At 35.7% G+C, this 25549-nt stretch overlaps 1 protein-coding gene across 1 annotated transcript in view; it reads right to left on the reverse strand.

Moving 5' to 3' along the window:
- The window catches only part of LOC149562112 (gamma-secretase subunit), a 36090-nt gene extending 10794 nt beyond the window's left edge, over positions 1-25296 (reverse strand). The window contains exon 1 of the mRNA XM_089825657.1: positions 25008-25296. Within this exon, the coding sequence (XP_089681783.1) occupies positions 25008-25170 (163 nt within the window). The 5' untranslated portion in view covers positions 25171-25296. The remainder of the gene's footprint in view (positions 1-25007) is intronic.
- Between the last annotated feature and the right edge of the window lie 253 nt (positions 25297-25549).

The following is a 25549-nucleotide window of genomic DNA, read 5'->3' on the forward strand; positions in this document are numbered from 1 at the left end:
CTGAAAGCTGAAGCTTTCTAAATAACTCTCACAAGAGAGAAAATTGAAACTGAATCATAAATTAAGCATGCCCAGAAATGAGCCTCTTCCCCTCTTTAATACACAAACTAAGACTCTTCGACTCCCTTTTGGCTTTCATCCTATTCCCTTGTGACTCTTCAACTTCCCTCTGACTTTTCGTCTTATTCCTCCTCGACCTTTTGCCCTCTTTATAACATTAGATTGACCTTTTAATAATTTGAGTCTATGCTCTGGTAGTCAATTTTAAAATGATATCTAACGTCCCAAAAAGGGAACTTTACATGGATGTTGCTTTATAAGGTGGGACCTGTTGGTGCTCGGCATGGCAGCCTTGGATAAAGCCATGGGTGTTTTTCTTTCAGCAATTTTGGTGTTTGTTTTGCCTGATCCCAGTCCTTTGCAGGAGGGGCAGCTACTTTGTTACTCTCTCTGGAGTTTTTGATGTTGGCTCATGTGACTTGTTTGAGGTCTTGGCTTATTGATGTTTTCAGTGGGCCTCATTGTAGTGTGGGCTGCTGTTCTCTATGGATGTCTTTGTGGTTCATGTTGGTTCATGTCTGTGTGGGTTGCTGGGAAACTTCTTTTGTTGCTCCAGTCTTGATTTCATTTTTTTACATTCAGGTTTCTAGACATTAAAACCAGGTTATACTATCAAAAAAAACAGCCAGCAAACAGCTTCCATGTCTCCTGCATTAATGGCCAAATTAGCTCCTCAAAAGGAGGACCTATTTATATGTATGAAAATTAGAAAAGATAATCCATAGCATTTTAAAATCCATTCATATTTTCAGCTTCAATAATCTCTGCTAAGATCAACTCTCTGGTCTTCTTGGGAGTTTCTTGAGTAGTTAACACTTTCCCATCTAGAGAGCATTTCTCATAATCATCCGAATCTTCATAGCCCAGTGGAAGGAATCTGGATTATAATTTATAATAGCCTCAAGACATATTCCAGACATGACAACACTTCATAAATTCCTTTTCAACACATAGTGCCTCTTTCTCATCAAGAGGCATGCATTGTTCATTAATCATTATCAGACCCAAAGCATGGGTCTACCTATTCTCTTCCCAAGGAAATGCTCATATTAAAATTTGAAATATCTCCTACAAAAGTTTTAATCTTCTCTTTATCATTAGAAGAACACTCAGAACTATGAAACGAATTAAAACTACGACTATTCCAAGAAATGCGCACCAACCTGGTCTGCTGTCCTAATCCTTCAACCTGCAGAAGAATGCTCTAAATTAACCTCTTCTTTCAAATTGACAGAAAACAAAGATATGTCCACTCAACTTTCTTGTGAAGAACAAAAACAAGAAGAAAGGTGCACCTGATCATCCTTTTCTAATGCCCTTCATCCTCGGAAAGTGCTTGAACTTGAGGGGAACATGAACTAAAATTAGTGGAAGCAATCCTCCTAACTTCTATCTTATGGAATTAAAGACCATACTGCAATTTATTGGAATGCTGGCCCAGAATATTACTGTAATGAAGAGGACTTAAACATTTTGGGCACACTGCTTTCTAAAAGACATCTGCTGATTTGAAAGCATCAGTACACATAACAAAGACAACAGCATATATAGCAGAGGCAGTTGCTTATCCATCAGTATTTTCATATTGTCATCAGTAACCTCTTTCAGATTATATTTGTTAGGAACTTGGAATGTGAGAGTATTCATAGCTAGCAACTGACAATAAGGAGAAATTCTAATGTGGTCGCTGTTATATATCTAATGAAATAGAATATTTGTAAGCTGAGGAACAAGTTTCCCCACAGTGTAAGGCAATCTTCAGCTAAAACATAATGCTTTCAGGGGAGCCTTTTGTTACATCCCAAATTTTGACCTAATTTTAAATTTGCTCATAGCTGTTAGATTGAACGGATTTTTCTTTCATAATCATGTCAAGTAGGTAGTTATTTATATCCATTGTATTAACTGTTAATGAAGATGATGGTTATCTATTATTTGTCATGTGATGTTTAGCAATTGCTTGATTTTGGAATTATGGTTAATAATTAAATTCTTTTAAATATTTTATATGAAAAATTATTATTATGATACTTGTTATTATGCTGGAAGTATTTCACGGGTGATTGCAAGAGAAGATGAACGGGGGAAGCATTGCTAAACGGGATCAACGGAATGAGATACTAGCTTAGTCCAGTCAACAGGATTGACAGGTATGCCCTTAAAATTGCCTCGGTAAGGACCTAGCAACTTGAACTTCAGGATACAACTGAAAGACCCGCATGCGCTATTAAATAAAATAATTTAAGAAACATAAAATAATTTAATTAAAATATAATGCGTACCTCAAAAGATTTTGAATGATCTTTCACCATATTATCATAATATATACCTATGTACGTACACATAAATATAAACATAAAGTGATGCCATAATATTATTTTCTTTATAATTAAATGATGCCACCTCATTAATATATCTACGTGTATGTAGATAGATATAAACCATAATATTTTCTTTTCAATTTCTAACCTTCAAATCTTCTTCCATCCTTTTATTCTTTTTCTTATTTGAAATTAATTGAACACTTGGCATTTTAATCGGCATTTGAAAGCCAAGATATTTCTTTATGTTACAGCTTCTTGGAAGCCAGAGAGTCCTTAACCTTTAATATTTATATCATGCGTAGGGAGAGACAAAGAACATAATATTTCATTCCCGACTTCCTTCCTTATTCCCGTTCTTCCTTGCTCATATTTCCCGCTTCCACTTACCATTCGAATCTCTGCAAATTCCATTTGAAATCTCTGCAGTTTATAGCAGTGTCATTCTTGTTATAAGTTTGTCGTATATTGTTCCTCCTTTGCTGAAGTTGAGGTTGTATTTATACCCTGTGGTTACACATGTTAAGCAATTTGAAGAAGAGCTGATACACAAGCATCTAGCAAGACTCCAAATATTTCCAGAATTATACCATGTCATGTGGTTAATCATTTCCAAATATTGCTATAATTCCATTAACAACTATTATTGCATTTTGATTTCCTTAGCAATAAGCTACAAATTATACTCATTCACACTTAAATAACTATAGGGAGTTGTTTACTATAACTCATAGTAAAGTATCCATGACATGGAATCATGAGTTAATTTTGCCATTAGAAATCAGAATCAAATGACTTTTATTTCTGCAAGTCTTAGTGAATATAATTTCTCAAATCACAGATTGTGAAATGCTGGAAGCATCTAATTTTCATGAATTAACAGACAGAGTCGATTGCTCTGAGATTTTGAGAGGACTCACCGGCTGTATAGCAATGGAAAAGTGAAGAGGTGAGAGGAAATCTGCAATGACATGGAAGTGAAATCAGATATGATACATTAAATCCAGATAATTTTACTTAATAGTTCATGCATGTTTGTATTGTTGTTCCCCTGTTGTCAAGTCGAGCGGTGGTGATCGGGTCATTGAACCCATTAGAAAAACCTTGGCCAAGGTCGTTTAAAGGCATGTTTGCCATCTAAGATCAATTGATGTCAATGGTGCCAGTTATTCAGAAATATGTCCATAACTGTGCGAACATTCTAAACACCAGAATGCTCAGGTGGCTGGACTAAAAGTATCCCAAACCTGATCTCGAGGTAGGGAGGGTCTTTCTAATTCAATAGATTATGTGGGGATAAATATGGTCTGAGGTTGAGAGGTTAAGCTTAAGTCAATGCTTCTCCTCTTACCGAAAGCCGAGGCTTGCACAACCAACTAAAGACTCACCAGTTAATATTTGTATATTTTTTTCTTCTTTTCATGTTAAGTATTTATTTTACTTGTATGTAGAAAAAGATAGTTAATCGTTATTCTAGTTTATTCAGTTGATCATTGATACAGTTATTTCAATTGGTCATTTTTCTTGTTATTTCAATTGATCATTGAAACCGTTATTTCAGTTAATCATTATTCGAGTTATTTCAGTTGATCATTGATATAGTTATCTCAGTTAAACAAGGTTATTTCAGTTAATCGTTGACAGTTAAAATTGTTAATGTCCTATGAAAAGAAATTCAGTTATTTGTTCAATAATTTGTTGGGTAAAACTCTGTATAAATCGTCTTTGTTTTGCTATGAAAAACCGTTTGTTACATATGGTATCAGAGCACTGGATTCGACATTGAACCTAGGGCACACTACTTACTAGTAAACCTGAAAGTTCTTAGAATAAATGTACAAGATGCAAGTACGTAAAACACCCCGCAAGAAAGCTCGACATCACATCTTCTTGTACTTGATTAAAAACATGCCAAACTTCGATTACACTTGCTTCTCTATGCCCCAAGACAATGAAACTCTAAACCAAGCCTTGCAACGAATAAAGAAAGAGTCAAGTGGACTACTGCTAATAAAGCAACATATAGGAACAAACTAATTGAAAACTAGAATGCTCGTCAAGGCAACTCTCTTCTACATTTCCACAAATCCTGAATGGTGTGGGATATGTACAAATCTGAATTGAAACTGAATGCTGAAAATTAAATTCCATAATGTAAACCTCCTTAGTAGAGGAAATTTTTGTAAATAAGGCTGTAATGAATGTAGCAACAAAAAATTTAAAGTTAATTGAATAAATTGGTTTAATCATGTGTTATATGCACTCAAAAACTCTTTTAATTTGTTGTAGGCACACTTTAAAATATGTATACAATAAATTGACACAATTTTGTAAATTTTCAGGTTAAACCAGTAAACAAACAAAATGAGCAACGATGAGAATGTTGCATGTCATGACATGGTCTATGAAAACACAATCATCCATAGATTTATTACTTCAAATTTTGCAAGAAACGCAACTGAAGTTGGATAATATGGAAAAAAGAATGAATGAGATGGCAGCCCAGATGGGAAATAACCAAGAGGAAACGCATCATCACCTCCTCTCAGAACAGAGACAGAAGTCTTTGGATACAACAAGAAAACTTCTTCACACACTCAAACTGAAAAATAAAAGAAACAAGAAATAGTGAGTGATCTATCCGCAAATATTAAGAAGATCAAACCACCTAAATTTGCTGGTTTTGAATCTGGAGAGGATGCAGAGGCCTGGATAACCGAAATGGAACAATACTTTGAAATTAGGAACTTTTCAAAAACCTCAAAAGCCGGTTTGGGGAATATATCACTTTACTAAAGAAGCTGCTACATGGTGGGGAAACACCAAGGTTGAACAAAACATTAAAACAACTAAAATTACCTAAGAAAAATTTGTAACCATTTCTAGGAATCGTTGGTTATCTCAAACCTTTTATGACCAAAAATTGTTGGATTTCCAAAACCTAAAGCAAGGAGACATGACTATACACAAGTACTGGGGGAAATCTACCCAACTACTGAAGTATGTACCACCATATCAACAAAATAGAAATCTAAAAGTGAAGAAATTCATCATGGGATTAAATAATAGAATAGGAGGAGCAATTGATGTTCTCACTCCTCAAACCATGGAAAAAGCTTTAGAGAAGGTTGTCCGATAGGAACACAAAATCAAGAGAGATGACTCCATTCGAGATAGTAAAAGGAAAGAAAACTGGAATACAGAAGGTACAGATACTGGATCTCAAAAGAAATAGTTTAAGGATTTTAAGTTTAGCAAGCCAGAATCAAAAGGAAATGGAATCAAGGATTTTAAAAGTAATTTCAGTACAAGTAAAACTAATAAGAGCAATGAAAATAAGGGGCCACCTTCGGGATGTTACAATTGTGGGGGAGATCATTATGCTAGTAAATGCCCCGTCAAACCCAACACTAATCAGCTGCACCGACCACCTCTTCCACAACAGCAGCATGTTTACCAGCAAAGAATCCACGCAGCCCTTGACAATAGACAAGCAAAACAACAGATAGGCCCAATTGAAACTCTGGGTAAGATCTATGGGAACCCTATCTTTATTTTAATTGATACTGGAGCTTCTGAATGTTTTATATCGCCTAAACTATTAAGTAGATTTCCAAAGAGATCTAGCTTTATGGCAAAACCATGGATAGTCGAGCATGCAAATTAGTCAAGGGCTAAGGTAGAGCAGTGTCTATTTGAGGCTCGGGTTGACTTTCCAAATTTATCCACTGAATTGAATTTGTATGTAGCACCTCTTGGGTCTTACAACATTATTATAGGCATTATTTGGCTCAGTGAGCATAAGGCCAAGCTGGATTGTCTTGCTAAAATTGTAGATTGCTTGTATGACCAAGGCAAACTAGCAAGCATTATAAGAATTAAACATGAAATTAAATCAAAACAGATATCTGCCATGCAACTTAAGAAATGTGGAAGAAAAGGTTGCGAGATTTTTGCAGTAAGAGTTGATATGAGAAATCCTATAAACACCACTTATGGAGATGATTACATTTTTGAAGATGGGGAAAACAGAGAAAAGTTAAAGGAATCTTTCGAAGCAAAATATCCCTACCTAAAGAATTATCAGGATGTATTTCTCGAAGAACTCCCCAATCTACCTCCATCCCGAGTCTTTGATTTTACCATAGATTTGTTACTAGGAGAACCCATTTCTCAGGCACCATATCGTATGACCACCACAGAATTAATGGAGTTGCAAATACAATTACAAGATATGTTAAACAAGAAACTGATTTGGCCTAGTGTATCACCATGGGGAGCTCCAGTATTGTTTGTTAGGAAGGACGGAACTATGAGATTATGCATTGATTACAAAATGCTCAATAAGGTTACTATCAAGAACCGATATCCACTTCCTAGAATTGACGACCTCTTTGATCAAATGAAAGGCACAACAATATTTTCAAAAATTTATTTGAGGTCAGGATATCACCAGCTTCTATTAAGGACGAAGATATTCACAAAACGGCATTCAAAACTAGGTATGGGCATTATGAATTCACAGTGTTACCTTTCGGGTTAACCAATGCTCCAGCAACTTTTATGAACTTAATGAATAGCGTATTCCAAGATTGCTTAGATAAGTTTGTGCTGGTCTTTATAGATGATATTCTAATCTATTCAAAGAATGAGAAAGAACATCAAGAACATTTGGAAAACATTTTACAAAGGTTACGAGAACATAAATTATATGGAAAATTGTTTAAGTGCGCTTTTTATCAAAAGGAAATTCAGTATTTAGGACACATTATATCAGCTCAAGGAATAGTTGTAAATCTGTCAAAAATCAAAGCGATTAAGGAATGGCCTATACCTAAAAATGTGATAGAAATTAGAAGTTTCATGAGATTGGCAAGGTTCTATAGGAAGTTTGTTAGGAATTTTTTCAAGATAGCCTACCCGATTGCATCACTTTAGAGAAACGAAAGGAAGTTTGTATGGACGGAAAAATGTCAATCAGCTTTTGAATGCTTAAAGGAAAAGTTAACCATAGCACTCATATTAAGAGTACTTGACCCACAAAAGAAATTTGTTGTTATAACTGATGCATCAAGAGGAATAGGAGGTGTGCTAATGCAGGATGAGCAAGTAATTGCATACGAATCTAGAAAATTGAAGAATTATGAGCAAAATTACATCCCTCGTGATCTGGAATTAGCAGCTATTGTTCATGACACTATTTGATTGGAAAACCTTTTGATCTACGATCCGACCATCATGGCCTAAAATATATTTTTACTCAACCTAATCTTAATGCTACACAAAGGAGATGGCCGAAATTTTTAGCAGACTATGAATTTGACATAAGTTATATCAAGAGCAAGGAAAACAAAGTGGCAGATGCCTTAAATAGGAGGAGACACATTTTTGTATTGGCTACTATAAATTTCAAATTAAAGAACCAAATTTTACAACACTAGAGCATGATGAATTTTATATGGAGATCAACCTAGCTCTCATCAGAGACCAACAAGACCCCAAGTATTCAGAAATTAGGATAGAAGAGCATGGATTGTTAAGATATCATAACAGGACTTATATACCTAACAAAACTGAACTTCAGAGAATGATTCTGGAAGAATCTCATTCAGCTCCATATTCAGGACACGCTGGAGTAACTAAAAACTTGTCAGATATAAAACCTCTATATTTTTGGAAAGGAATGAAAAGGAAGATAACAAAATTTGTGGCAGGATGCTTAGAATGCCAAAGTGTAAAAGCAGAACATCGATACCCAACCGGTCTTTTACACCCAAATGAGGTACCACAATGAAAATGGCAAATAATCTCCATGGATTTTATACAAGGACTACCTATGACACGGAATAGACACAATACCATTCTGGTAGTAGTAGATAGATTGACAAAATTTGCTCATTTTATACCAGGAAATCTAACTGATGGAGCACCAGAAATCGCTCATAAATTCATAAGGGAAATTTTCAGATTGCATGGAGTTCCAGAGAAAATTATTTCAAATAGAGATGCTAGGATAACTTCTAGATTTTGGCAAACATTATTTTCAGCATTAGGTACTAAACTAAACATCAGTTCAGCGTATCGTCCTAAGATAGATGGTCAAACAGAAAGAGTAAACTAGGTATTAGAAGATCCATTAAAAGTTTACTATATGGATCGGCAATGCTAGTGGGAAATGTATTTTACCTTCGGTAGAATTTGCTTATAACAATTCCTACCAATCCACCATTAAAATGGCCCCCTTTGAGGCTCTATATGACTGTAAATGTAGGACTCCTATGAGCTAGAATTGATTGGAAGATAGAATTATTGTTGGGCTTGAAATGTTTGAAGAAATGGAAGAACAGATAATCCAAATTCGTCAAAGATTGAAGGAAGCCAATGAATGCAAATGCAAAAAGAACACCTAGGGAATTCTCAGTGGGAGAAAAGGTGTTATTAAAAGTAAAACCTCAAAAGAGTACTATTAAGTTTGGTAAGAATGCCAAGTTATCCCCAAGGTATGTGGGACCCTTTGAAATATTGGAAATTGTGAACCCAGTAGCCTACAGAATTGCCTTACCACCAGCCCTTGCAAGGATGCATGACATCTTCCATGTGTCATACCTTAAAAAATACATTACTCGTCATGATCATATAATTGATTGAAACCTATTACAAGTGCGAGAACCAAGGGTGGTGGAAATAGAACCACTTAGCGTACTCGAGGTGTGTAATCTACACTTACGAAATCAAAGGTAGATCAATGCAAGGTCCAATGGGATCAATATGCAGAAGATGATGACACCTGGGAAGATTATCACGAAATCTTCAAAAATACCCTCATCTTTTCTCCAAGGCTAGAACCTGAACCTTTGCTTTCTTGAAATAATCTGAATAGATATTGTTTAGATTTTATTGTGATATTCATCGAGGACAATGAAAAATTTAAGGGGGAGGGCATGTTATATTCCAAATTTTGAACTAATTTTAAATTTGCTCATAGTCGTTTGATTGAACAAATTTTTCCTTCATAGTCATGTGAAGTAAGTAGTTATTTATATCCGTTGTATTAACTATTAATGAAGATGGTTGTTATCCATTATTTGTCATGTAATGTTTAGCAATTGCTTGATTTTGGAATTATGGTTAATAATTAAATTTTTTTAAATATTTATATGAAAAATTATTATGGAACTCGTTATTATGCTGGAAGTATTGCAAGAGAAGATGAAGGGGGGAAGCATTGCTAAACAAGATCAACGGAATGGGATACTAGCTTAGTCCAGAACAAGATTGATAGGTATGACTTTAAAATTGCCTTGGTAACAACCTAGCGACTTGAACTTCAGCATACAACTACAAGACCCGCATGAACTATTAAATAAATAATTTAAGAAATATAAAATAACTTAATTAAAATATAATACGTACCTTAAAGGATTTTGAGTGATCTTTCACCATATTATCATAATATATACCTATGTATGTACATATAGATATAAACATAAAGTAACACCATAATATTATTTTCTTTATAATTAAATGATGCCACCTCATTAATATATCTATGCATACGTAGATAAATATAAACCATAATATTTTTTTCGATTTATAACCTTCAAATCTTCTTCCATCCTTTTATTCTTTTTCTTGTTTGAAATTAATTGAACACTTGGCATTTTAATCGGCGTTTGAAAGCCAAGATATTTCTTTATGTTACAGCTTCTTGGAAGCCAAAGAGTCCTTAACCTTTAATATTTATATCATGAGTCGAGAGAGACGGAGGACATAATATTTCAATCCCGACTTCCTTCCTTATTCCCGTTCTTCCTTGCTCATATTTCCTGCTTCCACTTACCATTCAAATCTTTGCAAATTCCATTCGAAATCTCTACAATTTATAGTAGTGTCATTCTTGTTATAAGTCTGTCATATATTGTTCCTCCCTTGTTGAAGTTGAGGTTGTATTTATACATTGTGGTTACGCCTGGTTAAGCAATTTGAAGAAGAGTTGATAAACAAGCGTCTAGCAAGACTCCAGAGATTTCCAGAATTATACCATGTCATGTGGTTAATCATTTCCAAATATTGCTATAATTCCATTAGCAACTATTATTGCATTTCGATTTCCTTATCAATAAGCTACAGATTATACTCATTCACACTTAAATAACTTTAGGGAGTTGTTTACTATAACTCATAGTAAAGTATCCATGACATGGAACCATGAGTTATTTTTGCCATTAGAAATTAGAATCGAATGACTTTTATTTCTACAAGTCTTAAAGAATATAATCTCTCCAATCACAGATTGTGAAATGCTGGAAGCATCTAATTTTCATGAATTAACAGACGAAGTCGATTGCTCTGAGATTTCGAGCACCTAGGACTCACTAGCTGTATCGCCATGGAAAGGTGAAAAGGTGAGAGGAAATCTGCAATGACATGGAAGTGAAATCAGATATGATACATTAAATCCAAATAATTTTACTTAATAGCTCATGCATGTTTGTATTGTTGTTCCCCTGCTGTCAAGTCGAACAGTGGTGATCGGTAATTGAACCCATCAGAAAAACCTTGGCCAAAGTTCTCTAAAGGCATTTTTGCCATCTAAGATCACTTGATGTCAATGGTGCCAATTATTCAAACATGTCTGTCCATAACGATGTGGACATTCTAAACACCAAAATGCTCAGGTGGTTGGACTAAAAGTATCACAAGCCCGATCCCGGGGTAGGGAGGGCTTTTGAGATTCAATAGATTGTGTGAAAATAAGTATGGTCCAAAGTTGGGAGGTTAAGCCTAAATCAATGCTTCTCCTCTTACCGAAAGTCGAGGCTTGCACAACCAACTAAAGACTCATCAGTTAATATTTGTATGTTTTTCCCTTCTTCTTTTCATGTTAAGCATTATTTTACTTGTATGTAGAAAAAGATAGTTAATCGTTATTCTAGTTAATTCAATTGATCATTGATACAATTATTTCAGTTAATCATTTTTCTAGTTATTTCAATTGATCATTGAAACCGTTATTTCAGTTAATCGTTATTCTAGTTATTTCAATTGATCATTGATATAGTTATCTCAGTTGAACAAGGTTGTTTCAATTAATCGTTGACGGTTAAAACAGTTAATGTCCTATGAAAAGGAATTCAGTTATTTGTTCAATAACTTGTTGGGTGAAACTCTGTATAAATCGTCTTTGTTTTGCTATGAAAAACCGTTTGTTACACCTTTCCTCCCATCCATTGACTCATTACAGCTAATTAAAATTAAAAGATTTTACGTTACATAAGAAACCCAAACCAGGCAAAAGACCAGACTTCCATTCATATTCTTTCCCCCATCCTTTAACTCTGATGAGGGAATCTTTTATGTGAGTAAGCTCTCTTGATAGTCACGATCTTTTCCAATAGAGATAAAATATCTCCACTCCCTTTGGAATGGTTATATAACTAGCCATCCAACCCATCTCAAGTAGATATTTATGTTGGCGCTAAATGTCCGAACCAATCAAGGGCCTTCACCCTTGAAACAAGCTGCAAGAAATCTGAGGATCATATGACTTGCTGTAACATCATGTAATGCACAGATAGTACTATATCCTGGATGTGGCCTAGAGGGGGTCATGGAACCATCTCCACTATTGTAGGTAAATGGCTTCAAGCAGAAACTTTCACAACCCCTCATGTCAAAGGGTTATTGTCTTCTAGCAGCCATTCTGTCTATCGGATTGTCCAGGTCAGGGTATGGCGAAGAGCTAACTACAGAAGCAAATAATATATTTGCGTCAAAGGAGTGGATTTACACGGCATTATTTGATCTCCCTCTCTTTGGCAGCAATTGCTCATATCTAGAGGAGCATTTATTTTGTTTTCTAGCATATCTAATTGGAAATTGTCCCATTGGCCATCATTTTGCTTTGCTGAGTGATATTTACAAATTTAGAGTCGCCGGGTGAAAATGCAAAGTTCTTTGATGAGCAGATACCCAAGATTCGCCAGATCACAACATAAAGTTCTTAACTATGAAGAACCTATGCTGATTTCTTAGAATTCTTTGCAGGCTTATCCCACCAGGCACCAAGCATTCCTACGAATACTGACACTTTCTATTCCCATTGTTTAAGTTTACGTAAAATGCTGCCTCCTTTAGAAGATAATAAAAATAAGCATTCTTTTATTTTATGCTCCACATTTGATTAGAGGTACTGCCTTTTCAAGGCTTAAATTAGCAATCATTAAGTAAATATTACAATAGTAAGATATTTAGCTTTTATCATTAGCGAGCCTTTCTTCAAAATTAGACAGTTTTCAGTTCAGAGAAAGGCAATGGTAGAACAAACCTGGAACTCACAAAATTATGGACCACTTTCAAGGTGATGAAATTTCACTAAACGTCCTCAAGTGCCTTTTCAAAGAAGAGAAATCACAAATAGGGAACCACTTTAGCATTTTCCAAAAATGAGGAATCACCACAATAATTGTTCCAAAAGGAACTGATACTTGTTTAACTCCTACCTTATAGACTATTCCAAACAGAATAAATAAGGTTCCATAACTTTCAAGTGTTTTATATCCCAAAGGATTTATCCATGTAAATATTTGTGCATTTCATCTGTATTTATCCAGACAAAATCCCACTCCCATAAGTTTCTCTCTGTTCTCCTTCACTTATCCATTAAAAGTGATTTTCATATATTAACTTTAAGCATAAGTTCTTCTCTGTTCTCCTTCACAGATCCAACATTTATTCATTGTTAATAGAATAAATCTTCTGACACCAGGTCTTTGACTCTAGTCTGTCCCTTCTCTTCTATAATGAACTATCAAATTCAGAAGCAGAATGAGAGGAAAAAGTCTTACTAGCCTTAGTCAACTGCTGTATTTGTACTTGTTTTAATAAATATGACTGCATTTGTTTAGAGATAGTTGCTTTGTTACCTCAAACTGAAATCATCGCTTTAGCTAAGCTTGCACCCGCCATTGTGTTTGTCTCTTCACTTCTACTCTTTTCCAATTGTGCTTCATTGTCAGAGATCCATGGACTTCATCCAAATCCATCATCAGTTGCATAATCCTGGATATCTACATTTTTTCATCTGATGATATACTGTCATTTTTTCCTCTGAACAAAGGAATTGTTTCCAATGTTGACCCGCAAGTCCTTATTTGCTCCGAAATGCATGTCTGATCTATTATACTTCTCCATGTAAAATTGCTCGACTTGTGGTGACAATCATTACTCTTTGTACATCTTTTGTAAAAGACTCATATTTTCGTTTCTCGACCTCAAGGTTTGTGGTGCAAATTTTGTTTTTCTATGAATGATACCCCAATTTCCATTGAATATTTACTGTGGAAATTCTTATATTATTCTCTGTTCAATCTTTATGAACAGACAAATTTACTCTAGTAAACTCTTGGATGATTCAAGATATGCCCAGGAAGGTTGTCCTTCAAACTCATAATCCCTAACAGAAGAATGATCGTTCAGTTTGATGTAAAAGTCAACCCATTACTTAATATCTAAAAACCCTTCTAACAACAGCCAGAAATCAAAGTCATCATTCAGACCTCCAATAGCTCTACAACTAGAGCCATCACTAGCCCTTTAATATGTTTTTCTTAAGCATCTTATTTAGAGATGATTTTTTGTGTGTGTATATTACAAAGGAATAGACCAGTATGTAACATAAAAATGCGCTGTCTGATGCACCTTTAACAATTTCTCATTAAGTCACATATAATACACAACCATTAAATGATTTTATATCATCAATTTCTCCATTATAGGAAAACAACCAAGGCCTGAAAGTAAAAGTGTGTGGGTGACCATTACTTTCTATTGTGTTGTATAGAATACAATCATCTACAAAAAAACTTGAAATCCAACCTTTTGGCAGTGAGGTAATGGATATAGAATTTCTAATGCTTTTTGAACATTTCTTCTTGTTATATGTTTTATCTATTATTGCCTCCATCAGAAGATATTTTGCTTGCAATTTAAGTGTTTCTTTAATCTGTGATTATCTCACCTGAAACACAGAGATATGACTGTGTTTGGCATTGTGTTGCCTAAAACACTTCAGTATGAGCCCTGGATGACGAACGGTAGTGAGAAATGCAACAGCATCACCCAATCCATTGGTTCAAAATGGATTTCCTTCTCAATCGTGTAAATTTTCTCTTTAATTTCAAAGCAAAGATTCAAATTGTGCATCTTTATCCTATGTCTGATAACCTTTTACAGATGAATCCAACCCTGGCATCAAGTACTCAGGCCTCTAACGATGTCATTCTTGAACTTTACAAATCACTGTAGCTCTCTCCACATAATTAACTAAACGTCTCTTTTAGAAAACAAAAGGGGAATTTTTGAAATTGTGCACCTCTTCTTCAACCATGTACGAGTTCAATTTCCACTACCTATATCCATTGTGTCTGATTGTGACCTGAGATTCATCAATACAATTTGGTAGTCCTTAAGAGAAAGATCCAATACACAGTTAGATTGGTACACAACCTTTCATCCACAAACAAATGGGTAGAAACAGATCATGAATCACACAATTATACACTATTCTGTATCTAATTGTGCACACCTAAACACTTAGGACAACAACCTGATTTATATCCAGCAGGGCTACAACAAACCTTGCACGGTTCGACATGTCCTAGTCCTTTCCAAATATGCTTTCGGTTCAGCCAGCCTGCACATTTTTTACTGTGCACCACTACACTTTGAGTCATACAAATAGGAAAGGGAAGCAAATAGAATGCAAAATTTTCTACAACACACTCAGAGTGTTCACCAACAGGCTCAGCAGATTCCTTCATGCAACCAGAATATGCACAAAATGCACCATACCATTCACCTCCCACCTCACTCAGTCAAGGTCGGTGATAACATCTAGTTGCCTATTCATAAGATATGCTTCAAGATTGCACACCAGTGAGAATTGTTTTGCTGTGTCTCCTGCACTACTTAGATTTGCATTGAATGTTAAATGTAGATCTCTTCAAGCCATACTTTTTTGGCTCTTTTTGAGCAAGCTTCAACTTGCATCCTTCAGACTTGGATTCTAAGCACTTATACACTACCATGACACACATGCCAAAGTTCACATCAAGTTTGCAGCTCTATGCTTAATTTCAACAGCTTGCAGAAGACTCAACGAAGACCATCACTTCTCAAAGAAGAGCAAATGATTTCAGCAGCCATGAAAGCCTTTGAAAACATTGTGTGTGACTTGAACTTTGCATTCTCTTGTACAACAAGTATGCCCAAAACACAACTCATGATCTCGCTAAGCACCGCCACACAGGACACTGCGCATTGCTCATCATGCATAACTGCATAACTTTGAGCAAACACCTGGTGACTTCAATAAATCTGTACATGGACATCTCTAACCATGTAACAATATGCCAACCTTTAGGGAGTGAAACTCATAGGACAACTTCTATTTCTTGTTTTGTAACTATAACATAATGTAATTTTTAAACCAGCACCCCACTCGGATTGAGATTGGTCACTGTCAGATGATAGATAACTGTATAATCATAGTAACACTAGACTAATATGTATATCCCATTTTTTTACCTTCTACCTTTGATTCCATTCTTAGCTTATCCACTTGAGGAGATATTTTGGGTCCCATTTTCCTTGCTTGACATATTTCTTCCAATCCTTGCTAAAATCCTCTTTATTCCCATACTTGGTTTACCATTGTCTTATTTCACACTAGGATTGCGTACTTTCTTTTGCTTTCGTAGCTTTTACCCTTTTATTGTATTGCTTCTCGTTTTATACCCTATGCTTATGGCCATGCTTGTTCCTTGGCTTTTGATCATTGCTTATTTCCAATTGATCTTACATTGCTACATTATTCTTAGTAGAGATTATACTTTGATCTTCTCTTGATACATTTTGCTTCATGGAGCTTTAAACATTCCACATATATTAATACCACATTTATAGAGACAATTCTTGCCCTTCCCTTGTTATATCACAACTCTAAAGCTTTAACATGAAGGCGATGAGTAAAAAGAAGGAAGCTAGGATGCCCTTAATATAAAACATGCTAATGATATGACAATAGCAGCGCAAAAGGTGCGTGGAAGTCATTATTCTTCCAAGGATATAGCAATAGAAACTCAATAAATCGAAAGGGAAGCCATGATACCCTCAATGTAAGGATAGCTAAATAAGTGTAACATAGAAAAGAGTACCAAGACATAAATATTTACATTGAGAAAGATCATGCCCTCTTATCTATAGTTTGTGCCTCCAAGGCCACATTAGAGGAATCATGCCTCTCCACAACTCATGAGCTTTGTTCGCTATGTTATTCTATCCATCTAGAGGCATTTAGCTTCAGTGTTCTTAGGTGATTGCATCTTTGCATATTCATGCCCCACATGAGATGACACCAGGTCACAGCATCATAAGGAAGGCCGACCGAAATCAGGAAATATAATAATAGGGAGTAAACATGAGGCCAACTGGGCCAAGAGAATCATCTACAGTTACAAAGCTGGCCGACTATGTTCTTGCAAGATCAATTTGAATTTATATATTTAATATTGGCCAACTTTCTTCTAATTGATGTTGGCCAGTAACTCCTCTAAGATTTGTATATATATGATGATGCATGGAGAAAGTAGCAATTATCACCCAAAAGAGGGCAGTGCCGAGAATTAAAAGAAAACAACAGTCATCATGATCACTTGATGACAGTAACCTCTATTAGTAAGGCCCAGAGGTTATTACTACAAGACAGTAATGACATTGAGAAAGGCTGCAATCAGTTTTGAAGGAACAGCAGTTAATTATAAGACCTAAAATTTATTTTAAAAGGATGTCACTATTCCAAAGTATGTCTTCCTTCATAAGAGACATAAGGTATAACTTGTGATTGTAGATTGTCAGAAGAGGAGGTAGGTTGGAAGATAAATCATATAAAAGGAAGATTTACTGTTGACCTTTCAAATATAAGAAGCTAACTGGTGATAAAAGAACATGGATGAGCATCAGCAATTTGCATAACAGCAAACAGGACTAAATCTGAACCTGTTATTGACTAGAAGGTAGCAACATTCTTGTTATTGTGGTATGCATTAATATATGTCTAAATGTGTATGCCTGATATATGCAGCAATATAATGTACAGTTCTTTGTTGCTATTTTTTGGTAGCTAGAGCCTAGATTAAGTCCCTTCAAGGTCTGCCTCAGCATGATAATTTGAAGGCAATAAAATATATATGTGTGTTATATGCTAGTTGGCCAGGTAGGAGATGTGTCCTTTGGAAGGTAAAGACACATATATAGGAAGGATGAAATGTTTCATCCAATCATCAATTCATGCGAAAATAAAAATAAGGAGCAGAGCAGATCGAATAAAAGGAACAGAAGATCAAATATATATAAAAGTGCAGCAGATGATTCAGTTGTAGCTATTTTGTATTATAGATCTATATTCGAGACCTACCGATCCATTACAGTTCTACTGCCCTGTGGTTGGCAAGATTTGTAATCAAGTTCCTGCCATTTGATTTATAATATTATAGATTCTTTGCTGGGTTTTCCACCTTCAAGTTGGAAGATTTTCCAAGGGTATATGCTGTGTTTATTAGTCTCATCTCTATATTGCTATTAATCTGATCCTAAATTTAACATGGTATAAGAGCTTGGCTCGGATTAGGAGTAATCAGATTCGTAGTAATTGTCCATTCCTATTTGCAACTTTTCTATTCCAATCAAGATGGTGCAGAGTCTCAGGCTTGAAGATAGGTTGAATGGTGTTTCCAACTTCACCTCATGGAGATTCTCAATTATCTCAGAACTGAATGGATGTGAGCTTGCAAATTTTGTGAACAGAAAACCTACCAAGCCTGAAGATGAAGGTGAAAAGATCCAATGGAAGAAGAAAGACTTCCAAGCTCAGAAGATTTCGATTGATTCTGTAAAGGATCGCATTGTTACCAATCATCTCCAAGTTGAAGACTGCAATTCAAATGTTCAAAGCCTTGGAGGAGATGTATAAAATCAACAACACTAGTCATACCCTAGCCTTGAAGCAGCTGCTTTGCCACATCAAGATGGGAAAGGAAGAGACCATAATAGAATACTTGATGACAATTTTCTATTTGAGAGATCAGCTCTCATCTATTGGAAATGCTGTTGATGACAAAGACTTAACCGTGTTAGCCTCAATGGTCTTCCAACTTTTTTTGAACCCTGCATACAAGAGATAAGTACAAGATCAAATATCCCTAAGTTTGACCGTTTGAAGGTAGATTGCATTCAAGACGAATCAAGACTGGTTGTAAGATGTGTTATCAAAAACTCACATAGAGAAGACAACCATGTTCTCACTGCCTAGTCCAGCAAGAAGAAAGGAGTGTTAGAAATAACAAGCCTCAGAACACAACTGAGAAGGTGGGGTGAATCAGTTGTGTGCAATATTCATAAACTATACACTTCTCAACCAAATAACCAATGAAAGATATAGCAATGCAAAACAGTATAAATAAGATATAAGTCAACAACATAAGACAAGATTTTTGTTCTCAAGGAGAACCCTGTTAAGTGAAAAAAAGCCCAGTGGGGATGATGCCCACAAGACCATGCACTAGTGTGAAAATGTCCCAATTAGGAGACCTGGCCCTGTTAGGAGTCAATAAAAAGCATTTAGTACATCAGTCCCTGTTAAAGGACAGAACCGTTGTTAAAAGGTTCACAGCCCTGTTAGGAGTTGATAGAGAACAAAAAGCTCATTGCCTGAGCACACTGCTTGAAAGGTGAAGGTTAAAGCCACCTTCAAAAGGACTTACTATCTGAACTGATAAAGGTTAAATCCACCTTCAATGAGTTGACTGAATGACAACTCAATTGCCTTTACGGTTCCAATGAGGCGCACAAGGAATGATTATAGATTCCATTGACTGAATGAGAACTCAATTGCCTTTACAGTCCAATGAAGTGCACAAGGAATGATTATAGATTCCAATCAAACCTCTATCAAAGCATTTGACCAACCGTCAACTATGCTCTAATATCCAGCATCAAGGCTTGCACATATAATTACATTCCATATCAAATAAACAAGGAAACAAATTCCTTTTTAAACGACACAAACAAGCAATTATGTCAGCCTATTAAGACTTCCCCAATACACAAATTATTACACCAACCAATGCTAAGGTATACACAATACCTATTACAAATATCAAAATACACACCAAGATCCATGATTAACGCTCGCCAATTCCAAACAACACACTAAACCTTCCAATCGGCTACCAAAAGCAATTATCCAAATGCTATATGCAAGCTACCATCACAACATGAACCAAATGAACCACAAATCCCGAAGCTTGCACTAGACAAAGTCTTCTACAATGCCTTACGCTTGCATACAATGATTCCTGCTCGCCAACAACTTATACTCAAAATACAGTTTCCTTCTCGGGGATAATTCCTTGTTACTGACTGCAATCAGTCTTCACCAAATCAATTGCAACTCTCTCATATCACCACATAAAGCTCTGCGACGATAGACATAATATCTATACTCACTCTGCAACATAAATCCATGCTCAGATACTCAAGAATGTAGTACACTGTCTACATTGTCCTGCTCAATTGCCTGTAACACACATAATCAAAGTTTGTCTAACTTGTCTCTGCAACATATGAACATATGTTGACATCAATGACAAAACCTGCATGTCAACAATCATCTAACAACAATTCCAACTCAACAATCTCCCTTATCATCTAACAAGGAGTCTATTGGAAAAAGAATAATTTCAAGAGAAAAATAGATCAAAGGACTGATTCTGCTCCTTATTCAAAGAGGAAGAAGGATCTTTCTCACATTAAGAGATTTGGAAGTAACAATTATAGTCACTATGCAGGGAACTGTTCATTGCAGTCAAAACATCGAGAAGAAAATCTAAATGAAGTCTCAAACCAGAAGGATGTCAAAGATATCCTCTTCATTTCAGCCTTGTCAAGCAATATTACTACGAATAGTGACACCTGCCTAAAGGATAATGAAGAATCAAGAGATATCACCAGATATTCGGAGCATCTTTCCGACTTGGTGGGGAAGGAATCCAACTTATGTCCGATCGTTGGAGATAATACACGCTATCCTATAATAGGTTTGGTGCTACTTCCCTTAGCTTTGATTTTTGAATCTCTCCATCTCAGCAATATCTTCTTCGTGTTGGGAATCAAGAGGCACCTTATCTCCATATCAGCCTTGGATGATCAAGGTTATCAAATTGCCTTTTCCAAAAGAAGAGTATTAGCATAGCTGAAGAAATCTAACATCAAATCTGCTTGTGTCATTAACACCAGTATGATAGTTAATACAAGCTTTCAATTTGTCCAGTTCAAGCAGTTCTTCGTGAACTCCCTGAATCAAGCGAGTTGTGGCATAGAAGACTTGGGCATCTCCATTTCTGAGCTCTCCCTACACTAGAAAAGATGGTCAAAGGTATGCCTAAACTTAATTAATGAAGATACATGTAAAGGTTGTGCTATGGGTAAAAATACTAAGAAGCCATTTCATCAAAGTAAAGTAGGGTAAAGGAGAAATTAGCTCTTGTGCACTCTGATTGGGCAGGAAGTGTTACTGATCAAAATAGCACCTGTGGTTGGTTAGTTTGGGATCTGCTATGATTTCTTAGTGCAACAAGAAACAGTCAAATATTGCCCAAAGTATGCCATAAGCTGAATATGTTGCAACCACTATAGCCGCACAAGAAGCAATGTGGCTTCAGAAGCTTCTTGTAGAATTGTTTGGGCAATCATTGGATCCTATAGTTATTCATTGCGACAACCAGAATTGCATGGAGCTTTAAGTCAATCATGTGTTTCATAACAAAACAAAGTATGTAGATATCAAATATCCCTACATCTAGGATATGGTGCAAAGGAATGCTATTTAGTTGAAGTACATCAAACTGAGGAGCAAAGAGGAAACACCCTCTACGAGTAGGCAAGGTTGTCATGCATTCTTCTCTAGGAGAAGCTTGAGGTACAAGCCCTCATTGTCCACCCTCTACGAGTAGGTATGGTGGAACCACCCTCTGCGAGTAAGCAAGGTGGTAATGCACTCTTCTCTAGGGGAAGTTTGAGGTGTAAGACCTTTTTCATCCTCTGCAAGTAGGCATGATGAATCCATCTACAAGTAGGTGTAGAGGATGCCATGGAAGAAATTCCATGATTGTGCTTGTTCATCGTCTAGGAGCGGCTATGATAATTGTCGCCATGAGACTTGGTTGTTCAAAAGGAATCCTCCCTAGCTAAGAGGGAGTGTTGATTTTTTGGTATCTAGATTAGATCCCTTCAAGGTCAACCTCAACATGATAATTTAAAGGAAATAAAATATGTAAAACATATATATTTGTTATGTGCTATATATTGGATGTAACTATAAGTAATACTATAAATCTTCAAATAGCAACAACCAATCATGACAAAGTGAGGAAGGGGGACTCGCAAGGAGGGGAAATGGGTATAGGATACTTTGTAGGGCACATCACCTAATATGAGATGGCGGAAGGATACAAAGGAGTTAGGGTAGACAAATGGTTTCTCTACTATTGGATCTAGGGTAGACGAGGCTAAGAGAGATGGTTTATCCACTATTGGACCTAGGGTAGAGGATCACTTCTACACCCTATTGTGGTTTCTCCTTCCACCTCTATGTTGAGTGATTGTTGGGATGGATACAAAGGAGTCTCAACCATAGGAGAGTGAATAAGGGTAGCGTGATGAAGAAGAATGCCCATAGGAATCCTCATTGAGTACACAATCTCAAATGAGATAGTGGAGGGCCACATGAAGACAAGTGGGATGGTATATCCACTCTTGGGCCTAGCATAGAGGATCATTTTTGGCACCCTATCATGTCTCCATATCTAGGCTACATTATTGTTCAACCGAAATAACAAATTAGATATGTTATATGGCTAAAAAACAGCTTAAAATGATTATGAATATATGCTCTTAAACTGTACTACTGATTGATCCTAGTAATTATATATTCAATATTTCTCTCGTTACTGCAAGAACTCAACAAGGATTTATCTTGCCTAGTGTGCTTTAGGGTAAAGTTGTATATCTAACATGTTCCCTTTTTATTTGAATTTATGATTCTAGGACAATGTATAGGCTGACCCAATACATTGCAATATCATTTACTCTTGCCTTTGTGATTGTCTATAGACATTATTGCACATTGATCTTTAACTACTGACATGGTACATTTTATTGTGTGTTGCTATGTACTTGTATTAAAGGCACGTGTTGCATTCATTTTGATCATCTATGACTTGAGAGTCGTATCCACATTACACAGCCCAATAGGTGCACTAAAGGGAATCTAATTCAGCACAAACATTTGTAGGAGCATTTGTGTGATACGAGAGTACTATTTCCAATCATTATTCACTTTATGAAGGTTAGTCTAAGAGAATTTGACTTTCTGTTACTCATTCACAGCCCTTAAAATATTTCTAAATGCCATCAAGCCGACAAATATTTATGAAACGTAAAGAAGAAATTAAGGGTGATCAAATGAATTGAAGAGCAGAAATCTGTAGGAAACACAGGATGGATTTGTTGGTGCAAGAAATGTTTGTATTTGTGGATTAGTTTTGGACTGCTAAACGTGTCCCTGTAAACTCAACAGAAAATTCCAACCTCATCTACTGTTCCTCATCCCAAGTTATATATAGTTCAGATCATCATCAATCTTTGCACATTTGCTAGTTAGATAGCTAGGTATATTTATTTATGTTTCTAATACGCAAATTTCATTTGTCAGTTTTATTATCCAAATCTTTATTAGAAAAATAGAACACCAAATTAAAAACGGAGAGACTAAACATGAAGCTTGTTATCATTGAATAATAGATGCATATTTATACAATATCTTGACCCATCAACATTCCTAAATGACTGCTAATTAGATTGACAACAAATTACTTCATGATTGACAACACGAACGTAAACTTGACAGCTAACCGAAACTTATGGACACCAACTCAAACATATCTACAATTAGATATTGATTCAAACTAAAACTCTTTGACTAACACCTGAACCGAACTTATGTTGCCAGCAACTCAAATAAGGTTTACCACATGTGCAACAATTATTTATTTACTACTATTGGAGCATTAACTCCAACACCCCCACTTAATCTGATAACTAAAGGAAACATTATGTAGAAATTAAACCTTGAAAATAGGTCATAGAGGAGTAAGACTTCCCCAAATTACTCCCAACTGTTGGTATAGTCATGTAGGTATCATCCAGCTTTGATACACCATTGGACACACCATCTCCCCATGAAATGCCTCAAAACCCTCATAAAGGTATGATGCCAAGCTTCCATATTTTCAGATCTCCCTAAACTAATGGATACCAATCCACACATGTGTATCTCATAACCCCAATGAGGTATAGTTTCTCCGGTCTGTTAGTACCTCATTTTATTGAGCATCTATCTAGCCTCTACCACATCCTTTCCTATTTTCAGAGCATAGACTTCTTCAAAATAAAATAAATTCTTCATTTTCAATGATGTCATCATCACCATCAAGATCCGGCGATTCTTCTCCAGGCCTCATCTTCTTGATAGCTTTTTTTTTAACAGACGCAATTTAACAAGAACTAGGCTTTGATACCATATTAGAAAAATAGAACACCAAATTAAAAACAAAGACACTAAACATGAAGCTTGTTATCATTGAATAATAGATGCATATTTATACAATATCTTAACCCATCAACATTCCTAAATGACTGTTAATTAGATTTGACAACACAGATATAAACTTGACAGCTAATTGAAACTTATGGACACCTAACTCAAACACATCTACAATTAGATATTGATTCAAACTTAAATTCTAGACTCGCACCTAAAGAGAACTTATGTTGTCTCCAACTCAAACAAGGTTTGCCACATGTGCAACAATTATTTATTTATTACTGTTAGAACATTAACTCCAACAATCTTCAAGTTATAATTAGTTACACTAGGCTAGATCTACTTACATGTGCACTTTTTTATTAGATTAACATAGACTAATCCTAGAGAAAGACTATTTTCCGTGAGCAATATGTACACATTTTTTTTGGTTTAATTTAACCTGTACGCAAGGTATCCGTAATGAATCATCATTATTCTAATGATAATTTTAAATTGTATTTATCTATAGAAGCTAAGGTACCCGCTTTCAACACAAACACCTTTGCCACAATTAACTGCTGCTTTAGGATTTTCACCCTCAACTTTTTTGAGGGGCAGTGAGAAATATAAGCAATTTTCTCATCAGCTGTGTTTCATCCCTTGTTTCTATCTTACTCAAATGATAGAATCTTGCCATGTGAACAGTCAATTATCCCTTCTGGGAGGTTTCCAAAAGCTTCATATTAACATTTTATCTCAGATCGATACACCGGGCGACCAGCAACGTAGAGGATTTGTATTAACAGATAGTATGTAACAAGTGAATGCCAATCGCTATAATCCTGGAACCTTCTAAATTTTCTTGAAGTACTAAAAACCCTTTAAAGCCCTAAAAAATATATTGAATGTGATGGAATGCTTACAGGATCGAATTGGAGGATGTGCGAGGGCCGGCCAAAAGTGGAATACGTTGACAAACCAGAGTCCCGGAAGAAGGAAGAATCCGCCGTAGAAGAAATTACGCGCCTGCTTCACTTTCTCCATCTCCCCTTCCCGCCACCACTCCTCGTCTTCCTCGTTCTCCATCTCAATCACCCCTCTATCGCTACCGACATCTGCACATGAACCAATTATTCCGCTTACTTACACGATCTTCTCTTCTTCTCAATTAACATTATGAATGCATTTATTTTTGTCTAGAAACGCACTTTGTGATCTCATAGGATTCCTCATATTTTGTTCTTAAATTCTCATCTTAGCAATTAACATTATGAATGCATTTATTTTTGCCTAGAAACGCACTTGTGATCTGATAGGATTGCTCATATTTTGTTCTTAAATTCTCGTCTTAAAAATGCGCTTGTGATTTGATAAAAATGACTTATATTTTGTTATTAAGTTATATTATTATATCTTTGGGCATTTAAGCCTAAAAATAAGAGGCCAAATTCTCGAATATGGCACT

Source organism: Cupressus sempervirens, chromosome 4 (genome assembly GCF_028749045.1).
Source record: "Cupressus sempervirens isolate cs-2001-9-10 chromosome 4, ASM2874904v1, whole genome shotgun sequence".
Lineage (NCBI taxonomy): Eukaryota > Viridiplantae > Streptophyta > Pinopsida > Cupressales > Cupressaceae > Cupressus > Cupressus sempervirens.